General features: G+C 37.0%; 1 protein-coding gene across 4 annotated transcripts in view; it reads left to right on the plus strand.

Annotated features, from left to right (window-relative positions):
- The first annotated feature begins 4,907 nt into the window (after window positions 1–4,907).
- LOC121706720 (immunoglobulin-like and fibronectin type III domain-containing protein 1) overlaps window positions 4,908–21,388 on the plus strand; it is a 35,944-nt gene continuing 19,463 nt past the window's right edge. For 2 of the 4 annotated variants that reach the window (XM_042088688.1, XM_042088690.1), the window contains exons 1-15: window positions 4,908–5,045; window positions 8,009–8,091; window positions 10,834–10,866; window positions 12,659–12,781; window positions 13,041–13,180; window positions 13,265–13,364; window positions 13,512–13,556; window positions 13,678–13,711; window positions 14,361–14,550; window positions 14,663–14,776; window positions 16,089–16,257; window positions 17,008–17,280; window positions 17,396–17,680; window positions 17,983–18,057; window positions 19,641–19,715. In XM_042088688.1, coding sequence (XP_041944622.1) covers window positions 8,043–8,091; window positions 10,834–10,866; window positions 12,659–12,781; window positions 13,041–13,180; window positions 13,265–13,364; window positions 13,512–13,556; window positions 13,678–13,711; window positions 14,361–14,550; window positions 14,663–14,776; window positions 16,089–16,257; window positions 17,008–17,280; window positions 17,396–17,680; window positions 17,983–18,057; window positions 19,641–19,715 — 1,705 coding nt within the window. In that variant the 5' untranslated portion in view covers window positions 4,908–5,045; window positions 8,009–8,042. The remainder of the gene's footprint in view (window positions 5,046–8,008; window positions 8,092–10,833; window positions 10,867–12,658; window positions 12,782–13,040; window positions 13,181–13,264; window positions 13,365–13,511; window positions 13,557–13,677; window positions 13,712–14,360; window positions 14,551–14,662; window positions 14,777–16,088; window positions 16,258–17,007; window positions 17,281–17,395; window positions 17,681–17,982; window positions 18,058–19,640; window positions 19,716–21,388) is intronic. The other 2 variants (XM_042088689.1, XM_042088691.1) reach the window with 2 other exon arrangements.

Here is a 21,388-nt window from a genome sequence, read left to right on the forward strand (position 1 = left end):
TTTGGATACTTGAAGATGAGTCGTGAAAAAAACTTTTCACTTCAGTCGTACATTTTAACATGGACCGCTAGATGCCACCTGCACTTCGTTGGAGTTTACCTCGACTGGAAACCACACAGCTGGATAAACTGAGGTAATATATATTTTACATCGTTTCTAGTTATGGTTAATCTTAATTTGTAGTCATAAAATCATGTTATTTGATAGTAATATGCTTTCTCATCAGCGTCAACATTATGGCATAGCGGGGGCTAAGTGCATCGTCATGTAACTTTAGCTAGCTGCATTACTCTGAACTGCTTGCAGTATTCTCGTTTGCTTTTTATATCAGTTATTTTCATTTGACAATTTCATTTAAAAACCTGTTAGTATATAACCTGTAAGTAAGTTTGTTTTCTAGTACCAATTTGCTTGTTAGGTAAGCATTATATTGGCAAGTCAGTATAGCATACCAAAGCTGAATAAATCAATGGGCGCCGCGTTTCTAAGTTGCGTTCTCTTACATGAAATAAGTTGAGCGATATTTTTACTCCTCTCAATATGTAGTTGTAGAAAACAAGATGTGAAATCACGGATTCTGTCAGAAATGTAGTGCTAATTAACGTATTGCCTCTCATCGGGTTGTTACCTCGCTAGGCAGTTTGTAGTGAACTGTTTTACCTTGCTTCTAAATGTCAAACATCAGACGTGCTTGTCTCAACATTTTCTAAGATGGCATGACTTGATATTCTACTCTTCTCAATATGTAGTTTTATAGAAAACATGATGTGAAATCACATATTATGTCAGAAATGTCATTATTGCATTTAAGCAGTTAGTTACTAGGTGAAATGTAATCTGTCTTTATCTTAATGCCAGCCAGGCAATCAGATTTAGGGTAGCTAAACCCATGTGTAATAAAATGACTTTTCATACTTCTAAATATTTTTGAGTTACTCAAAATGCTTCAATAGTTTAGGCTACCTCTTCTTGTGTATGTATGTGCACACATGCACACATCTGTAGTTTTGTGATTTTATTTTTTTTATTAATAAATGTATTACATTTGTATGATTTTACTGTTGTTTCAGATGGAGGATGACAAGACCTACACAGACCTCCTTGCAGGCCTGAAGAGGTGGCTGACTGCTGATGAGCTTGCGCTCACAATGTTGAAGACCATGTGAGGATGGAGGAAGAAGGTATAGATTTAGGTGGCGTGCGTAGGGTGGTGTAGACTGCCACTAAAACACTGTGAAATAGACTTGTTATGTTGATTTTTATGTTGTTGTCCCAGGCATATGTGGTTTTACCAACCGGAACGGGTGAGAGGTTGTGCTTAGTAGGCCGTTGTATGCAAACACACAGTGCAGGGGCATGGGACGAAGAGACCCCAGAAGAGTTTCACAGTTTTCTGGGATTGATCATTGACATGGGACTTCACTTCCCTCCCTAATATCCATTGCTACTGGGGAACCAAGTCTCTGAAGGGATCAGGGAGCGTTGACCAAATGAGAAATACATATTGTGTACACTTTTTCTCCATTGACATTGCTGTTTCAGTAGTTTCTTATTATTTCAAGTTTGGCAATGCAGAATCTGGTGTTGAACCTAGGTTTGGTAGCTACAGCCAGAAAGATTTTGGCGAAAATCTATCACAACAGCTGGCAGGCATTTCTGTCAAAATTTCAGCCTCGCCTTCAGCTGCTCCAACTACTACTCTGTCATCTTTTCATCAAGTACATATTCCTGTACAGCAGGAGCCAAAGAAAAATGGTTGGCTTTGTTATAAAAACAATACATAATAACACTAAAGTAGCTTGTATGGCCTGGAGTTTAGCGGTAGGTGACTGCTTTTTTGGTAAACAAAATTGCTGTCAGATTTGGCATTCTACAGAAGGGGATGCGTTTCGTTATGAGTCATAGGTCCTCTGTGTTTAACCTTCAGGTTCCCCACCCCACCTTTCCCTATCCTCCTCTGTGTGTGTGTGTGTGTGTGTGTGTGTGTGAGTTTGTGTTTATATGTGTGTATGTGTTTATTCTCAACAGGCTTGTTCTATGTAATCCACTTTCAAATGTTTAGACACATTGATTTTTGAGTGATGTTGAAGTTGATTGTATTCCTAGCTTTTCATAAATAATACATTTTATAGATGTATATCATTTTCATATTACACTAATTTATATAAAGAAGTTGTATCTGTTGAATCAAATGTATTCTATGTCTCTTCAGAATTGATCTTCAATAAATATACAGTATACTTACTTCCTGTATTACTGGTAAGGTACATGTTTTTCTTTTATATATCATTATTGTTGACTGTAGCATTTGCTTATATACAAATAAATGGTTTATTCTTATGGACCAAATACATCTAAACCATTGTGTCTGACTTCATTATTAGTTTTTATGCATACTTTTATGTTTTTGGTGAGAAAGAGAATGCGAATTCTGTCAACATTCTAAATCCCGTTTCCTGCATTTTTATACACTTATCACTTAATTTATCATAACTTTTGAAAGGTTAATGGTATTCCAATTCAGTCTTTTTTGTTAAATAGCCCACAACTTGCTGAACATGTCATACACTCTATATTTTTCTCTATCTCGTATAGAAATATGATGAAAATTCATTTTTATGCGAATGAAATTCAATTTTAACAAATTTCGGTATACATTTGGAGAGGATTTTCAAAGACTGTTCATTACTATATCAACATTACCATATGTATTTTACATCATTTGATAGAACTGACCCTTCTGATTACAATGGTATGTATATCCCATTGATGGTATGTATTATACTCAAGAAATAAGGTTTTTTGTGTAAGGAGGTCATCCAGCACCAAAAATGGAATGTTCGGCACGGGCACGAAAGGGTTAAATCGTGTTTCTTACCTTGTAACATAGTTCTGCCAAACGTATGCTAACAGTTCGCTAGCTTGTAAACAAATCCATGTGCTTTATCGTTACCTTTTCACACAGTTTGAAATAGCATAATGTGCAATTTCTCCAGCAAAGGGGGAAATCCTGCCAAGTTTCCCTTTAACATTTTGTAAGGGAGCAAATGGATTAAAGGGACACCAGGCAACAATTTCATGTTAATGACTCATCTTCGCAAGTCGGTATATGGTTAAATGACTCATTACAGGGCGAATGAAGACTCTCTCGCCCGCCCCTACTGTCTGTAGGAAGAATATCCCGCTTGCAAATTCAGTGTATCGTACCCGCCGACCGAAGCAGGATCAGTTTACATCCTGCATCCACAGCACAGAGGCAGGCTAACGAAACACTAGCGATTGTTGCAAACGTGCGTATAATGACAGAGCCGGCAAAAAAGCAGCGAAAACCCTTGACGGAAGATGCAAAGAAAAAGAAAAGAGCTTCAGACCGAGCGAGGGGGAGTTTCGTAGAGAAAAAGTATCAGGCTTGCTTGGTGTCCCTTTAAGCAGGAGAGTACCGGACTGTTGAGTTCAAATTAATATGCAAAAAAAAAAAACAGTCTCTTTGACTCACTGTGGCAGAGTGATGAAAACAATATCTACTGCTTGGCAATGCTTAAAATGAAAAGCACAGGCTGGAACTATTTTTGGGGAGGATAAAGTCAAAATAAAGAAAGCTGTTAGCAGAGCTGTTGCATGAAGGTGATATAACACTGCTGTTTGTGAGATTAACAAAGGATATCATGCCATAGTATGGAGGCAGAGTTCCGCAGGTTCCTCTCACTCGTGTTATATTTCTTAAGTATAAAACTGGTACCAGACATGTGCACCTGTCCAGTCAAAGAGACTACACATTGAATTATTAATGGCATCAGCCTGCAAACACTATCTCTGGTTACTCGTAAAATAAACAAACACCAGCACCAACAACTGTCAGTCTATCAATAACGATCTCAGTTGTGGAGTTCAAAAGGACAATTAGCAGCAACGTATCTTATCTTTGATGTGCAATCATAAAATTGGATATGAACACTGCTATTGCTTTATTTTAATTACTGATACATTGTTTTATTAATATAAACCAGTGAATATCAGGGGAGTGAAGGCTGCATTTCCCCCCTACTTTCTCTATTAGCCTAAATGGGAATATTCACTTAAATTACAGTGACAGTACAACAAACAGGTTAGCTTAAGATGATTTACTGCACCTGCAATATTTGAGTGATAACACATGGAATCACACCCTTTTAAATTTACGAGCCTTGTGTTTGTTTTGTATGCTTGCCAAGAATGACAACAAGGTAACAATTTTAGCAAGGGCATGTGGCAACAAAATAACTGTTGGTCATTGCTTATCACATGCAAATAAGTTTCACCAGTACCAATAACAGGACTTCAAAACATGAGGCAATCAGATTATACACTCTTCTCTTAATTATCTGCTTCTCTGATACGTTTGCTGAATAAGAATAGTATTTGAATGTATATCAATTTATCATATTAATCAAATTCATCAATTTACCACATGAAAGTGTTTCTGAACTGAACCTATCATCTGCTGTGGCCACAGGTCCTGCCATACCACGGATTACCATAAGAAATATTGTGTTGCAGAGTCATTACATCATACTCTAAACAGAGCAAACAGGCCTTCTGTCAAGTACCAACCTCATATCCGCTCCATGGTTGCATGCAAACACATACATCTGAGACCATGTCGGCACTTTTCCCCGCAAATTTGGACCCTCCTTTTAAATTCGGATGTTCAGTCAGCAATCATCAAGAGTTAGTTTATTGTCCAGGAAAAAAAAAAGAAAAAAATATGTCCATCAAAAACATCCTTCACGCCTTACCACTCCAATAATATGATGTATCTACAATCTGCCATCTCTAATCCTCAAAACCCGCGCCTCTACTTCCCTCCCCACCCTCTAACTCCTCAGCAAAAGATGCGGGGGCAGGCCACCCCTTTGGCAGTCACTCCGTCTGAGAAAGAGGAATCTGGCTGTTGAATCATGAGCATTCCTAGAAGGATTTATTAGCTTGTACAACAGGAAGGCAACATTCAAATATCAGACTGGGCAGCAGTGCGACAGGAGCTCGAGCTGATCTGACCGCAGAAGGTAAGTTTATCATCCGTCTGTTGTGGTACGGAGGTCAACAAAGATGTTTATAAAAGATTAATCTTTAAAAGGTGGCTGTTCTGTTTTAATTTTATTCATACCTGAAGGCAAACAAAATGTAAGTTTATAAAGTTTATGCAAAGTGCTATTTTTTCCATATGTAAGGGATATCCTCCAGGGTTATACACGCATATGGCAATTATTATTATGGCAGTTATTTTTTATATGAATATTTTTGCATGCTTAGCTTAAATCAATATATTTCTAGATTTAAAAATGCATCATCTCAAAAGTATCTCACTGGTTTAATCAAGTCAGTCATTCAGATAAAACGCTCGATTGAAATGTTGAACATTATTTTCTTTAAAAGCAAACGCTGATGACTTTAATAGGGTCCCTTTAATGGCAGAGAGATTCTTCTGGTCCCAAGTACTGGCATCACACCACCCGCAAACTTATTTTAGGTATACAATCCAAAGGCTTGACGGGCCACATGGTTGACTGCTGTACACACATCAATATTTTGTGTCTGTAGGATTGATCATTTAATGGAGCAGACTGGTGAATATTGCATTGTTCATTATGTTTTCTTTACTTGTATTATTATTTATATTACATACCTTAACTATTTACTACAACAATATATGAAAACTAAATGCTAAAATAAAATGTATGACATAATTTACAACATTTCTTACTACTGCAAGATTCCTCAATACAAAAGTGCATGAACATTGAGCATTACATTTATATGGTCTCCTCAGCAATGTGTAATTGTTTTACACAAATAGGGTAATTTGTAACACAACACACTCAAGGAAATGGTGATGGCTTAAATCTACAGTACCAGACTGTTGTGGTAGACAAGACAATTATCTTCTCTGAGCTGAGGTTTAACAAACCACAATTTGCTAACAGAAAACTTGAGGACAGTAATGTAGCATGTCTAATGAGGTTCCACAGAGCTTTCCTGTAGCTCTCCTTTCATACACCCAGTCTAGCCTTTTATTTCTCAGACACTCAGGCATCCTATAACTCATCATTAGATCACAGTTTGAAATCAGCCAACCTAATGTTCATAATCTTAAATCATAAATATTTCTTTTTCACATCCCTACCTGTAAAAGAGGGAAACTATTATCTACTACAAGGCTGGCTGAGCATTCAGACTGTCTGTCACTCCGGTCATACAGCGTCCTTGACAGTTTCACATAATTTCAGTGATGGTCACAGTGCACATTCTGAACGTCCCGTGCCTCAAACGCAGCGTTCTTTGCCTGGACAGGGTGGCAGGTGGATGCATTAAACATGAGCGTGTAGAGGGAACCACGTTCCCATAAAACATTACCCCCCCAGAGTTCGACATCTCCCTGCACTAAGTGTCCTGTCATTTGCCCACTGGCTCACTTTCAACCATTAAGCAAAGCCAAGTAAGGAGTTCAGGCTCCCTGGTGGTCGAGATGGAGGAGGTGTTCCAAATTTACACTCCACCAAGTCTGATCAACTAAAGATTAACACTAGCTTTACGAGACAACGGATATCTACCCAACAACCCTTGCGGTTGTCTGGATTAATGTCTCTAATACTCACCACATTTAAACAGATAATGAAAATAAGTGATTCAAAACATAATCACCCAGCATCCTCTTAATCATGGTGTTCTAGTTGTTAGTTCTGATTAAGTTAATTTATCTAATTGCATATTTCCAATTAATAACTAACTTTGTTTGGGTACAAACATAGAGTTGCATATTGTGTCAAAGACGGGTTCAGTAGTGCTTGAAAAAAATTATCTCCAAAAAAGCCAGCCATTTCCAGCCATTTCAGGACAGCTCGATCATCATGTCACCAGTGACTTACCACCACACCATGACATTTGTGATAGGTTGATCAGAGTTTATGTAGCATGTGACATATCAGGTGTCAAAGTAACTTGCTGGAGCTTTCAAACACCCTGCACAGGAATTAAGAGCATGACACATATGGCATACGTTTTGGATTACCTTAAATGCATGTGATATTAAATCAGAATCTTTATATATCTTTATAGGTTTGTGGCTGACAGGGCACATAACAGAAGTGCAGCTGTATACATGTTGTTTAGTCCTTTAAATTGACATTTTTTACAGTACTGACATCTTACATATATTTGTTTTTTACTTATTCATTTTGTTGAAATAAGAATATACTTAAAAAGTAGAAATATTCAGTAATATAACAAAGTACATCTACCTTGTGTATTATACATGTGTATAAAAACATTTTATCTACACATTTTTACACTGGAAATACATGTGTTGGCAAAATGGCAAAAAAGCATGATTGTTAACAAAAGAAAGTGTTTATACTACATACTGATTTATTATGTCAGCCCTATTAGACATTGCAAAAGAAAGTCATAGGAGTATGTCGGTTGCAAATTCATAGATGTCAGTGACAGCCCTCCTGTTATCTATATTATGATTCACAGCCACAAGCCAAAAGTGCAAGCGCTGGCTTGTGTGCTTCCTCTTTTCTCACCAAAGATTTAGTGTACTCCTCAACAAGTACAGGGATTACTCAAACCATGTCAACATGGCATTCCTGTAGTAGATGGATCGCTTATGATTCAACTGTTGCAGCCAAAAGATGGATGACATCCACAGTATACTTGCATGAGCTACTGTAGGACAGATTGATTGGTAGAGCAGATGAAGACACCTGCAGGTATTTAAGGTCACTGTATACAATCAGTACATTTGTGTATCCCAACTGGTCACACATAATCCTTGCAGGATTTATTTGATCTTTTCATATCAAAAAACAAACAAATAATTGTCCTGCTGAAACACAGAACACAATAAGAACATTTATTTTACTTTTTGTAATGCCTTGCTACATACCTCCATACCTTGAAGGACAGTAAAACAATGCAGGTGTTTTAAATTAATTAATCATGGGAATATTTTTTTTTTATTCTGCAGAATATACTGAATTTGAAGCCTAAGTTACCTCAAGATGTGGAAAAGAAAAGCAAAAGTGACCGACCAGACTGCTGATGGTCAGGGTAAGTCGACATGTCAAAGCAATACAAAACCAGATCAAAAACACATTTCAAAATACAACCCCAAGCAGTGATGAGGGGGCCAAGATGTATAGTTACCATGAATACATGTTGTCACGATGTCACAGTGTTTCCCAAACTATATGCCTATGTAAGGGCAGCGCAGACATCCATATTGAGTTTTTATTGTTAATAATAATTACCAATTGGCTGAACTTTTTTGATATCAACTGTAAATCACATTTAATTTCTGCCTATATTTGATTTGCCAAGATTTTCAGACTGCCAATACCGATACCAATACATACAAATCTTTTTTATTTCCTCTCCTGTACTAGATTTAATCTATTGCTCTTATTGTGTTGGCCTAGCAGTTTTAAATACAGACATACAACATTTCCTTCCATTATACCCTAAATCTATTAACAAATATAGACACTCACATAAAATAACACATTGCAACATGATGTAGATGTAAAACATGCAATTTCACATATCACATTTTCAAATAAAAATGTAGGCCCTATCCAATTTGCACAGATTTGTATGATGCTTTCCCTGAAACTCTAATGTACCGATTACAGTCTAGCTGATTTATTTGCCAGGAATATCGGGAGAAATATTTATTCTTCTGATGCCAAAAATATAACTCTTAAGCCGCCAATACCAATGTTGTACTGATTATATATTGTGCATCCCTGATTTCAAGATATTACTTCTAAACTTAACAGACTGCTAAATCTGCACAACATTCTGTACTTTCATCCATTCGTCATGGAAAATATCACACTCACGTGCAACTAACAATCAATCTTATCGCTGAAAGGCATAGAAAGGGGCCTGTACAAATACTCAAAAAGAATGTGTGACTTTGAAACATACCCACACCCTTTTGTCACACTGACCAGAAAAAAGAAAAGAAAATTATAGCAGTGATTTTTTTCGGTGGTGGATAGGGCTTGGGGCAATATGCAGTAAGAAAAAAAAAAGTTTGGGAAACACTGGTCTAGACCATCAAAAAAAGTTGTGTTAGTTGAACAAAGATTATGAACTCAGCTCACTTCCTGTTTTGTAGGTTTGCCACTGATTTCGATGTAATGGAAGAATAGTTGAATGGTTTGAGTGGTTGAATGGAAGATTGGTTTTGAAAAATGATCTCTATGATCTCTCTCTCTCTCTAAGTACTTTCTTGAAGCTTTGTTTGAAGATCTGAAGATGATCTGCCAAATTTGGTGAAGATTTATGGACACTGAATTTTTGTTTTGTTTAATCTGATATGGCAGCCACACATCATTTGGTCATCATAATAGTTTGTCATGTCCCATCCTTTGGATCTATGATTATATCACTTGACATAACACCCAACACATCCAAAGGTTTGTGTGGTAAAGCATTTTTGCTTGTTGAAGTATTTTTGCATAACTGCAAGAATGTTCACACAACCCCTGGAAGTTTGGTGTCAATACATCAAACAGGTACCGAGATGATTTCACTTACTGTCTAGCGGCTTTGATGCCAATTTGAATCATGACCATGGACAAGCCGAATCATGATCATGGACAAATCGTCTTAAAAAAACAACAAATTGTACAACCATCTTTTTGAGGTACACTTCGATTTTGGTGAAGAATGTAACACCCCAAGCCTCCCCAACCCCAATCAGTGCATCAAATTTCACCTTTTACCATGTTGTTCTATGGACTACCATAAACTCCATGGCGACATTGATGAAGACAATGAATGATAAAAAAGCAATAATGGATGCCAATCTGGTTGCCTGCATAGCATCCAATGATAAGAAAAGGTAAAAACAAGATGGGTGCCAAAGCAGCCTTTCTGTTTGGCTCCCAATGATGCTGCAAAAAAAAAATGTATGTACTAACCAAATAGAGGTGACTCCTGGTTTATTCATTCTTGGATTTGGGAAATGTTACTGTTGAGCAATGAGAAAGAAGTGTACAGTCTTGTCATCAAGCTGAAGATAGACCGCATCAGGGAGAAAGTCTCCAGTGAACTCAAGACGGACAATGATGATGTCTAATGTCTGATAATTCAATGCAGAATATTGCAATTGCTTGAAGAAAAATATAAGCCAAAAGAAGACACCATTTCCAAAGGTTACCAATCAGGCAGTTACCAATCTGCTCTGTTCAATGAAGTACATGTGTGCAATGTGGACACCTGGAGGACAAACATGTTCACGTCTGCCCCCCAAGAATTTTTCAGAATTTCAGAATCAGGTCTGTAAGCGCAGCAACAAAAGGTGTTGCAGAAAGTACCGTATAGCTGAAGAGGAATCCACAACAAAAATGTGTTATGCTTGACAGTGTATTTAAAGTGAGTTGCTACTGTAAATGTTGCGTTACACACCATGCAAGCATGTGAAAAGGTCAGGGCTTGTGACACTGTTACCAAAGCTGTACACTGGTGAGATGTCTAATGTAAAATTAGAGGAGGCATTTTGTTGTTCCCTCTTTAAAACATATAAAAATGGAAAAGGCATCCTCTCTTTGAAACATAAGATTTTAAAACATGCAAACCTAAAAACTGCACAACTAGATCACACATACTGTATCAATGATAATGTCATTACAGTATGTCAATGGTTCACAAGCTAATATGCCATCACTGCTCTGACTGCCACATGTTTGCTTGATGACAACCTCCTTCTGTGGCTTCTGTGTCCTCTATGTTTATTCTGCGTCATTCATTTTCATATGCTCACACAATTTTACTAAAAAGCAGGTCCTGCACCAGAGAAAAAATATAAAAAGAAAGGTAGGAAAGGAGTCCAATGAGCCATGAGTATCTGTACCAGCAACCAAGCATGCACAATTTGTTCTGTCTAATCTATTTGTGAATATGATCATGTTCCTGTACATGATTGATGACGTGTTTACATGAAGTGATCACTGCTTGTATGTTGTACATGTATTGTCTGTGCATATACAGAAAAAAAAACTGCAAAAACAACACTGAACTCAAATTTGTTCCCAAATGAGCAACAAATTTGAACTTTATAACATAAGACTGCAAGGAACACAAGCATAAAACCTGGTTCATTACTTCAGTCATTTAAATTTACATTTGTTTCAATTCATTTTATAAATCCACAATCCTGTATCAACTGACCTGCTCCCAAGAACTCTCCACAGAGAGGGACTGAGGATAATTTAAATCAATTAAACAATATTTGTTTCACTTCTCAAATACTCTACCAATGTTCCATTTGCAGTGATTGCACCATCAGGGCAGCACACATGCTGCAACATGTTGTCATGTTATGTTATGTTGTGACATTGTCTAAACCTGGATTTTAGCTAAAATGTCATTATCCAATGATGACATTTCTGTTTGTTTCTGAGTTGTGCTTAAATGGCAGATATACATTCTTTGATAGGCAGATTTTAATGGATCAACCTACAGTAGCTAAGTTTAGTAACTTGTGGGGCATGGGGTTGCACTGTAAATCTGATTTATGTGCATGTATATTTTTAAACCTGTATTTACGACTCATAGTTTGATCTTATAAGCCTGAGCTTGAGAAGCACACTCAATACAATTACATGGTTGTGAGCCACTTTGTACAGTAAGTATGCTTGGACATGTAACAAAATCATCCCCTTAATAATTTGGGTAACACTTTACTTGACGCGTGAGTTCATAACACATTCATAGCAGCTGTCATAAACTGCACATAAAGCATTCATGACTGTTTCATGAGACATGACTCAACATTCATACCAAACATTTCATGAATGTGGAAGACAGAACGACGACAACTTGTCAAAATAAAAGTCCAACAATCGCAAAGCACCATTGCCGTTTTTCTCTCCAGCCTTTGTAAATATTTCATGAATATCTTATGAAGTCTATATCAAATGTCACTTTACTATACAAGTTGTGAAGTATTCGTAATCACTGAGTTTAACACTGGAAGGTAGACTAGCCTACATTTAGCTGACCCATAGTTGTGTAACCTGGAACGGTTGGACATTCCCAGTAGCAAAAGATGAGAAATCATCTGCAAAGGTTACATCATAAAACAAATAGATTTTCATGAAACAAAAATGATTTGCTTGACCATGTTATGTCTTTTTGGCACTGGAGTAGCCCATTGACTCAGATGTGACATGATCAGGTAAGAGGTTTGGGACAAAAACGGCAATGCTGTTTTGCGATTGTTAGACTTTTATTTTGACAAGTTGTTGTCGTTCTGTCTTCCACATTCATTGGTATGAATGTTAAGTCATGTCTCATCATTATGAATGTTTATGACAGCTGCTATGAATGTGTTATGAACTCACCCGTCAAGTAAAGTGTTACCATAATTTGATATACTGTAGATTTCATGATGGACAACTATTTGTATTTTGGAGGGGAAAATAACTAAAAAGGGTTCATTTGTAGAGGTACATTTGCCGCCTTCTTGCCTTGTAGTAGCACATTTGCCTATATGTTTTATAACTTGTAGGTAGTCTATAATGAACAGAAGTATGTTAACATTAGGAAAACATGTGAAATAATAATAATAGGTTACAAGTGACACATGTAATTTCTATGTCATTAGTGGGCATCAAAAAGAAGTCCAAAGTGCCAGGGGTTATGATCACACAGTATGTGGAGGAACTTCCTGAAGGCAAGAGCCACCCTGACTTCACACGTAAACCAATTGCCTTAACCATTCAAGAAGGTAAGGTGATAAAACAATGAGAGCCATAGCAATGGAATTCTTAATTAATTTTCTTGGCAAATGTTTCAATGTTTTCCTTCAAGCTGCAAAGTAGTCTTAGTACTACAGCTCATGCTAAACAAAATGCTTCTGAATACACTAAATGTTTTGTGCATCCACAGTCATTAGTGAAGATCATGAAAAATGCTGAATGTCTAGAGTAGGTCGGCATCTGTTCTAATATTTATTACAAATTCAGTGTTACGTCTTTGTTCTTTAGGTAAATTAGCCATTTTCAAAGCTATTGTCACCGGAGATCCAGAACCAACAGTAACGTGGGCTCGTAATAATGGAGAGGTTACTGATAAGGAGAAATATCAATCCAAATTTGATCCAAATTCTCATGAGCACACCCTTGAGGCAAGTATTATGTAAAAACTCAACACAGGCAACAAACTAAAGGTTTAATGTTTTTCATGCTAAATTATTCTATTATATTTGCAGATGCCAAATGTTTCATCAGATCAAGCTGACACATATAAATGCTATGCCAAAAATGAATTTGGGAAAGCTATTGTTACAGTTATGCTCAATGTTATAGAAGGTAAGACAAAAGCCATGATATAATTATCTGAGAAATGTTGTGATTGCATGTGCAATCTGTATAAACTGGATACAAAAAAGGAAAGCTTTAAACCAAAACATCTGAGGCAGCCAAATTCAGAATCTTTTTTGTGTCACTCATTTTCAGTTGGCTTCAAGAAAAAAAAGGCTCAACAACAGGTTGAACCTGAAGGTGAGTGTCAACACATTGGTATTTATTAATAATATACATTAAAAATGATCCCTCGGCATACATTATTTACCAACATGGCATTGTGTCTGCATGCTAACCTGCATCTCATTTGTTCATTTAGTTGTAAGTGGTATGAAGCCGGTGCTAAGAAAAAGGTAAGGTATAGTATGGTATGGTAAAGTATGCCGTATAGTATTAATAACCAAGGAGTTTACTGGAATTTGTCTTTATTGGGTAGTTTTGTACTGTTGTATTATCTCTGATGCTACTGTACGATACTTTAAAACAGGGATCTCCAACACGGTGCCCGTGGGCTACAGCCTATGAGGCGCCTGCACACCTTCTAAAAATAGCCAACAAGTCGCCTGCAGATCATCCTCCATTGTGAAGTTTTTAATAGATATTTAATTGTATACCAGAACCATTTTAAGAATGTATGTAGCCATACAGTACATTACCTTGATATTGGTGATACCTTACAAATTGTAGCCGGGTTAAATTTCAGCCTTCCAAATCCCTTTCCTATTCATTCTTTAAACAAGAACGGTAGGAGAGCACATACACGCATAGACAGTAAAAGCTTGCTCGTCTGGTGTAGCCAACCATATCTTTGGGAAAGTTCTGTGGCCAATTCGTGTTCGTGCCATAGGGTTTGTGCATGATTGTTCAAGGACTAAAAAAAACAATTGCTTCAGCTCATTCCCAAAAAGGTTGGAGACCCCTGATTTAAAAGTTGTTCTGTGATGAACAACAATAACTAAAATGCATTTGCAAATTAAACTCCATTGTCTTTCCACTATTCAGTAAAGTGAAGCCTAAAGACCAGCAGGAGAGGAAAGATGGAGAACTTGACCCAAAGTTCTGGGAAATCTTGCTAAGTGCCGACAAGAAAGACTATGAGCGCATCTGTCAAGAGTATGGAGTTACAAATTTCCGCTGGATGTTGAAAAAACTGAATGAAATGAAAAAGGAAAGAGAAGAAGAGCAGGCACAGGTGAGGCTCTGACATGTTCTGTAATGATCATAGCTTATGATACAGAAAATTAAGTTAAGTTATAGTGTGAATGTGTGTTTAAAAAATTACACATCTCTGTCATTTTCCACAGTTTGTTAAAACCATAGAAAACCTGAAACCAATTAAAGTAAATGCCTCTGGATGTGCATCATTTGAGCTTGAAATGGAACTACTGGAAGCTAGTAGCAGGATATTTATCTACAAGGTAAGACAAAGCAGCAGGTGTTTACTTGAATAATGCATTCACAAATTCTCAACATCCAACTGGGAACAGGGGTGAGAAGTGCTTATTGATGGAAATTTCATAAGTCTTACATGAAAATAGAGAGCCGACTAATGCTTTGTTAGTACTGTATGTGGGGTACACTCCAAATAGGTAAAACTCACATGGATGCCCTCAAACATCTCTCTACATCCGTTACAGCCATTCAAATGATCCAATGGCACTGTTGCCACAAGGGTTAAAATGAGGATGCCTGTTTACTTTAAAAGGTATTATTCTAGCGTGTTATTTGACAAGTAGTCAAATAACAATATTTATTTCACTACTGCCCAGATTAATATATATATATATATATATTCAGTAAAGTATATATATATATGAAACTACTACACAAGAGTTATTTAATAGGATTATTTAATACTATGGGCCCTATCTTGGCGATCAGAAACTGATGGTCAGAGCAGCAAAGTTTATAGACATTAAAGGTGTGGCCAGTCCATATTCACTAATTCAATGGCGTGATTTTGTGATAAAATGCTGGGCGCCAGGCGCAAAAGGGTTGTTTGTCTTGTTTCTTAATCAGTCATGGGTGTGTTTTGGGTGCAGCAAGCAGCGCAACTTCAAACATTATTATTATTATTATTATATTATTATTATCAGCTGTGCTTTATATGCGCCTTCCGCAATAGACCAGGTTTTTCTTGGTCAGTGGTGTAATGATTTTTAGAGGGTGTAAGATAGCGATTTATGGATCATGCGAAAGACCACACCTTATGTCGTTAATTGCCACACCCCTGGGTGCAAGGTTTAATAAAAGTGGATCGCCTGGCAAACAATTTCCCACTTTATTGAGTGTAAGATCAGAATAAGCCTTGAGTCACGCTTTGCGCAACCTTGCGCCAGGTGCACGATAGGGCCCTATAACTTGCATAGCGCATTTCAAGTTATATCGCGAGAGGGCCACATACTGTAATACTACAGACTCATTTCTAGGTATTCATTTAATATCTAAGACAGTAAATGCTAATGGGTTTGCACACCCGTTTTACACTACACGAAAAAAATAATACAGGAAAACTTCACGCACATACAGTATAATACATAATATACTTAGTGAGACGAACCTTGCATGCAGCCTATATTTGCATCATCGATTTTGCTACAGCTACAGGTATTTGCTATATGGAGCAAATGTTTTCCAAATGTTTTCCCATCCACAAACCTTGTCCACTTGAGTCTAAAAATGGTCAGTATTAGTGTTGTTGTTTAAATGCGTCATTTCTATTTTTAACAGGATGGTGAGATGGTTCCATTCAGTTTGGAAGTAGAGGATGAAGTCAAGCATGAATTGAAGCAAGTTGGGAAAAAATATACGTTCACCATACGAGACCTTCTGCCTGATGATGCTGGTCTTTATCAGATGGATGTTGAAGGAGTCACAGTTTTTTCCACAGACTTCAAAAGTAAGTCTATGACTCTCGGACCAATTGCCAATTTCAGTCTTTCCCCCCAGCAAGATTTCCTAACCTTCTTAACACATGGAGATACACAGAATAAAATATTCAACATGCTCACATGTTTTAATAGGTTTATTCATCTTCCAAACACAATTATTTCACTCATCACCCCAAAAAGCCACAGCTCCCTCACCTATCATACAAATCATTCATCACATTTATCTCACTCTTCAGATTCTACAAAGTACTCCACTCAATGGATGCTCTGTTTACACTGCAAAAACTGCTTATCTAACAAAATCTAACCAAGTGTTATTAATCTTATATCAAGATAAAAAAACTAGTTGGTATTGTTTTCAGTCACTTTTCAGACACTTACCTAGTGCTTTCTTGTGAAAACATTTGACTAAATTTAAAACAAGTTTGACTTATTTTAAGACATCTCATCCTGACTACAAGCAAATTTGTCTGCCAGTGCGTTAAGCAAATTTGTCTTAAAAACAAGCAAATTTGTCTGCCAGTGCGTTGAGTAAATTTGTCTTGATAAGACTCCTTAAAATAAGTCAAAGTCTTCTTAAATTAAGTCAAAATGTTCTTTTGAGAGGGTGCTAGGTAAGTCTTTTCATACTAAAACAATACCAAATAGATTTAATCTTAATATAAAATTCATAATAGGTTAGAATTAATTTTTTGCAGTGTACTGGCTGACTACACTGTCCTTTCATGTCATCTATCTACATTTTTTCTCTATATTAGTTCCCTCGGTGGACTTTTTGGTCAAAATACAGGAGGTTAAAGCAATGGAGAGAGAGGATGCTGTCTTTGAGTGTGTCTTATCAAATCCGTTCTCAAAGATCAACTGGTTTGGAAAGAATGCTGCTCTGGAAGCAGGAGAAAAGTTTGACATCGAAGTGTCTGAGGACAAGCTTGTCCACAGATTAGTGGTCAAAGACTGCATGATGGTGGACAAAGGAATATACGCAGCTGTTGCTGGAATCAAGTCCTGTAATGCATTTCTGGTGGTAGAGGGTAAGTATCAGTTTCTGGTTGTTTGTTGTTTGCTGTGGTTTGTTTCTAACCACATTATTTGGAACAGAATGTTCAGAAAGTTTTATCATCGTGCCTCGTGTGTTCCCTTTCACAGCCGACAAAGACCCAGCTCTGCATGGTAAAAAAAAGGCACGGAAGACCACTAAGGCAGGTGGCTCAGGTCTTGACCTGGAAAAGATTGCTAAGGAGCAGCAAGACAAACTCCAGAAAGACAGGGCAGAGAGAATAGAGGCAGTGAAAGCTGCAAAGGAGGCCACAGTAGCTGACGGTTCGGGATCAGGATCAGCAGCACCAGAGCCAAAGTCGGATGCTGACTCAGGCTCCGGTTCTGGAGGCGGTGGTGACTTGACAAAAAAAGCGGCTGATGACGGTGCAGCAGGTGAGACCTTTTTCAATCATGAGACTAGAATTTCCATAACTGTTGTTAGTCATTTAAGTCATAATACAGTGGAACTACCTATTTGCAGTTTGATTATTCACTGTATTATATATATATATATATATATATATATATATATATATATATATATATATATATACTATTATTATTAAATTATACTATAATTTGTGTTCAATGCATATCCTTTTGTAACGTTTATCTGATTCATCATTAATTCCAAACCTGTTGAAGCAATCATGTAAGCAGCTGTCAACATGTCTATGTATGACAATTACTAATAGGACACTCAAAGACCGTCAAAGACGGCTCAGCAGTCGGTTTAGGGTCTGAATCACAACTTGGGGCACCAGCTATGGGTAAGATGATTGAGACTGTTTTTATGGCTGCATGGATGCCATTACTCAATCATGAAAGCCATTTGAAAAATAATGGCTTTTCTTGCTTTGGACAGTGTTTAATGACTCTACATCTCTTCATGACTATGAAGAATAAGAGTAACAATAGCAATTGTATCAGCGGTGCGGTTAGCACAATGCTACCTACTAAACAAGCTTGCTCACACTCTTCCTTTAACTTTTCGATAGCTGCTAAACTGATAGCAATTTTATAGCAATGTTGATTAGATATTCATTTTAGTGCTCATGCTACCTACTAAATAAGCTTGCACACAATTTTATTTTAACTTTTTGATAGCTGCATAAAGAAAGGGCAATGTTGATTGCACATTCATTTTAGTGCTCATTTCAGACAAAAATAAATAATAAAAATCAAGATATACACTCACACACACATGGTAATGCACAGACACATGCATTCACACATATTAATGTATAGTAAATCAAGTACAATGACATATAACTATAATGATATATGTAATTAGTATACATGCTGTACACACCCTCTTAATCAGAGTAAGCATTAGGGCTGTGTAGAATAATTTAAAATATGTGAATAACCGACAGTGTTATTCGGTTATTCATGTTGCCAACAAGGCTATTTTGTGGGTGCGTTATTGAGAGCATAAGGTGGATAGTCTCTGATCTTTCTGGTACAGTATTGTTTAGCAACGAATATCTACTAATACAATGAAAAAACAGTCCTTCATTAGACTGTGAATTCTGTGGTCTCCCTTTTATTTCCTGTTTATTTGTCTGCATTGTGGCTGCACTTTCAAACACATTACAGAACAAAGAAAATGGGAGACCGTCTCATCCATTGTTTATTGTGACTGCAAGATTCCAGCTTAATTAACAGTGACACGGTAGCAAAATTTCTACCATGATAGCGTTACTTATATGCTATGATATATTATGCTACCGTGGTGCCACAACTTCCGCGATTCTGTGCATTTTAGAATAACCGAATGGGGATATTAATATTCAAATATCTCGGTATAACGGTTAAGCAATTATTCAACTATCCATGCACACCCATAGTAAACATGAGAGCTTATAAGGGGAGAAAAACAAAAGAGCACAGGGAATGAAGATAGCAGAATCAGAAGAGTATGTCAAGTACTAGTGAAGACATTCTCTGAAATATAATAAAAATTTCCATAATTCAGACAAAAACACAACACCTCTTATCTGATGAATGAGCACTAACATGATGTGTTGTCTCCCTACAGTGTTTTTTGTTTATTATTAAGCTATGCCTTTTGCATGTTGCTATTGCTTGTTGCATTTGTTTAGCATTTTGTGCTTGCTTTTATCTTCTCTTCATACATCAGGGCAAATCATGAGACTAGAATTGCTATAATTGTTGTTAGTCATATTAGTCATACAGTGGAACTACGTACTTGCAGTTTGACTGTTTACTGTATATAATTAATTTGTGTGCAATGCATATCCTTGTATAACCTGATACATCATTAATTCCAAACCTGTTGAAGCAATCATGTAAGCAGCTGTCAACATGTCTGTATGACAATTACTAATAGGACACTCAAAGACCGTCAAAGACGGCTCAGCAGTCGGTTTAGGGTCTGAATCACAACTTGGGGCTCCAGCTATGGGTAAGATGATTGAGACTGTTTTTATGGCTGCATGGATGCCATTACTCAATCATGAAAGCCATTTGAAAAATAATGGCTTTTCTTGCTTTGGACAGTGTTTCATGACTCTACATCTCTTCATGACTATGAAGAATAAGAGTAACAATAGCAATCGTATCAACGGTGTTAGCACAATGCTACCTACTAAATAAGCTTGCACACACTCTTCCTTGAACTTTTCGATAGCTGCTAAATTGATAGCAATTTGATAGCAATGTTGATTAGATATTAATTTTAGTGCTCATTTCAACAAGAACAATATAAAGATACACATACACTATATTGCCAAAAGTATTGGCTCACTTGCCTTGACTCGCATATGAACTTAAGTGATATCCCATTCTTAATCCATAGGGTTTAATATGACGTCGGTCCACCCTTTGCAGCTAAAACATCCCCAAACTGTTCCCACAAAGTTGGGAGCATAGAAGTTCCTTTCACTGGAACTAAGGGGCCAAGCCCAGCTCGGGGATGGCCCCTTCCTGTTCCAACATGACTGTGCACCAAATGCACTTCTGGAAAAATGGTCAAAAATTCCCATAAACACACTCCTAAACCTTGTGGAAAGCCTTACCAGAAGAGTTGAAGTTGTTATAACTGCAAAGGGTGGTCCGACGTCATATTAAACCCTATGGATTAAAAATGGGATGTCACTTAAGTTCATATGCGATTGAGGTGAGCCAATACTTTTGGCAATATAGTGTACATTCACTCTAACACATACACAACACATACACAACACACACACACACACACAATATATATATATATATATATATATATATATATATATATATATATATATATATATATATATATATATATATATATATATATATATATATATACACACTATATTACCAAAAGTCACAGTTATACAGTGACGTATAACTATAATGACTGCTATGTTAACATATCCACAAGGCCAGACATGGTGGGATTGTTATGGGTTGGGTTACAGTGCACGAACTGGAAGTACAAATGCTGTACACATCTAAGGAATGGGCACTAAATAATAATAATAATGTGTTGCCTCCCTACAGTGTTTTTGTTGTATTATTATTAAGCTATAACATTTGCATGTTGCTGTTGCTTGTTGTATTTGTTTAGTATTTTGTCACATTGTGCTTGCTTTTATCCTCTCTTAATTTGTTTTTGTTTTAAAACATTTGTGCAGAAATACAGATCAGGGCTAGCCTGGAAATCCAGACCCAAATCTAGAAAGATTTAGGGTCTGGCTGTGAGTAATGAAAATGGCTCAACTCGAGGGCAGTCATTTGAAAATATCACTGCACGCAATTGGATAACACTACAGAACAATATATCAATCAGAACAATACATGGAGTGACGTATCCATAGCAACAGAAACAAGTTTGTTTTGGAGAATAGTTTTACTGACCAGCGGAGCTAACTGGTAGATTAGACTCTTGCCATATCCGATCGGCAAAACAGCAAAAATGTCCTCTGTTTAACTCGCCTCAGGCCCGCCTATATCAGATACATGTGATTGTATGTGATTGGTGCAGCATGGCTGCATCGGCATGAGCATCATTACTGATTGCCAGAGTGACTCGCTGAGCAAATTCAATTTGTGCTCTCGCGAGAACTCTGGATTTCCAGGGTACCTCAGGGC

Source organism: Alosa sapidissima, chromosome 4 (assembly GCF_018492685.1).
Source record: "Alosa sapidissima isolate fAloSap1 chromosome 4, fAloSap1.pri, whole genome shotgun sequence".
Taxonomy (NCBI): Eukaryota; Metazoa; Chordata; class Actinopteri; order Clupeiformes; family Clupeidae; genus Alosa; species Alosa sapidissima.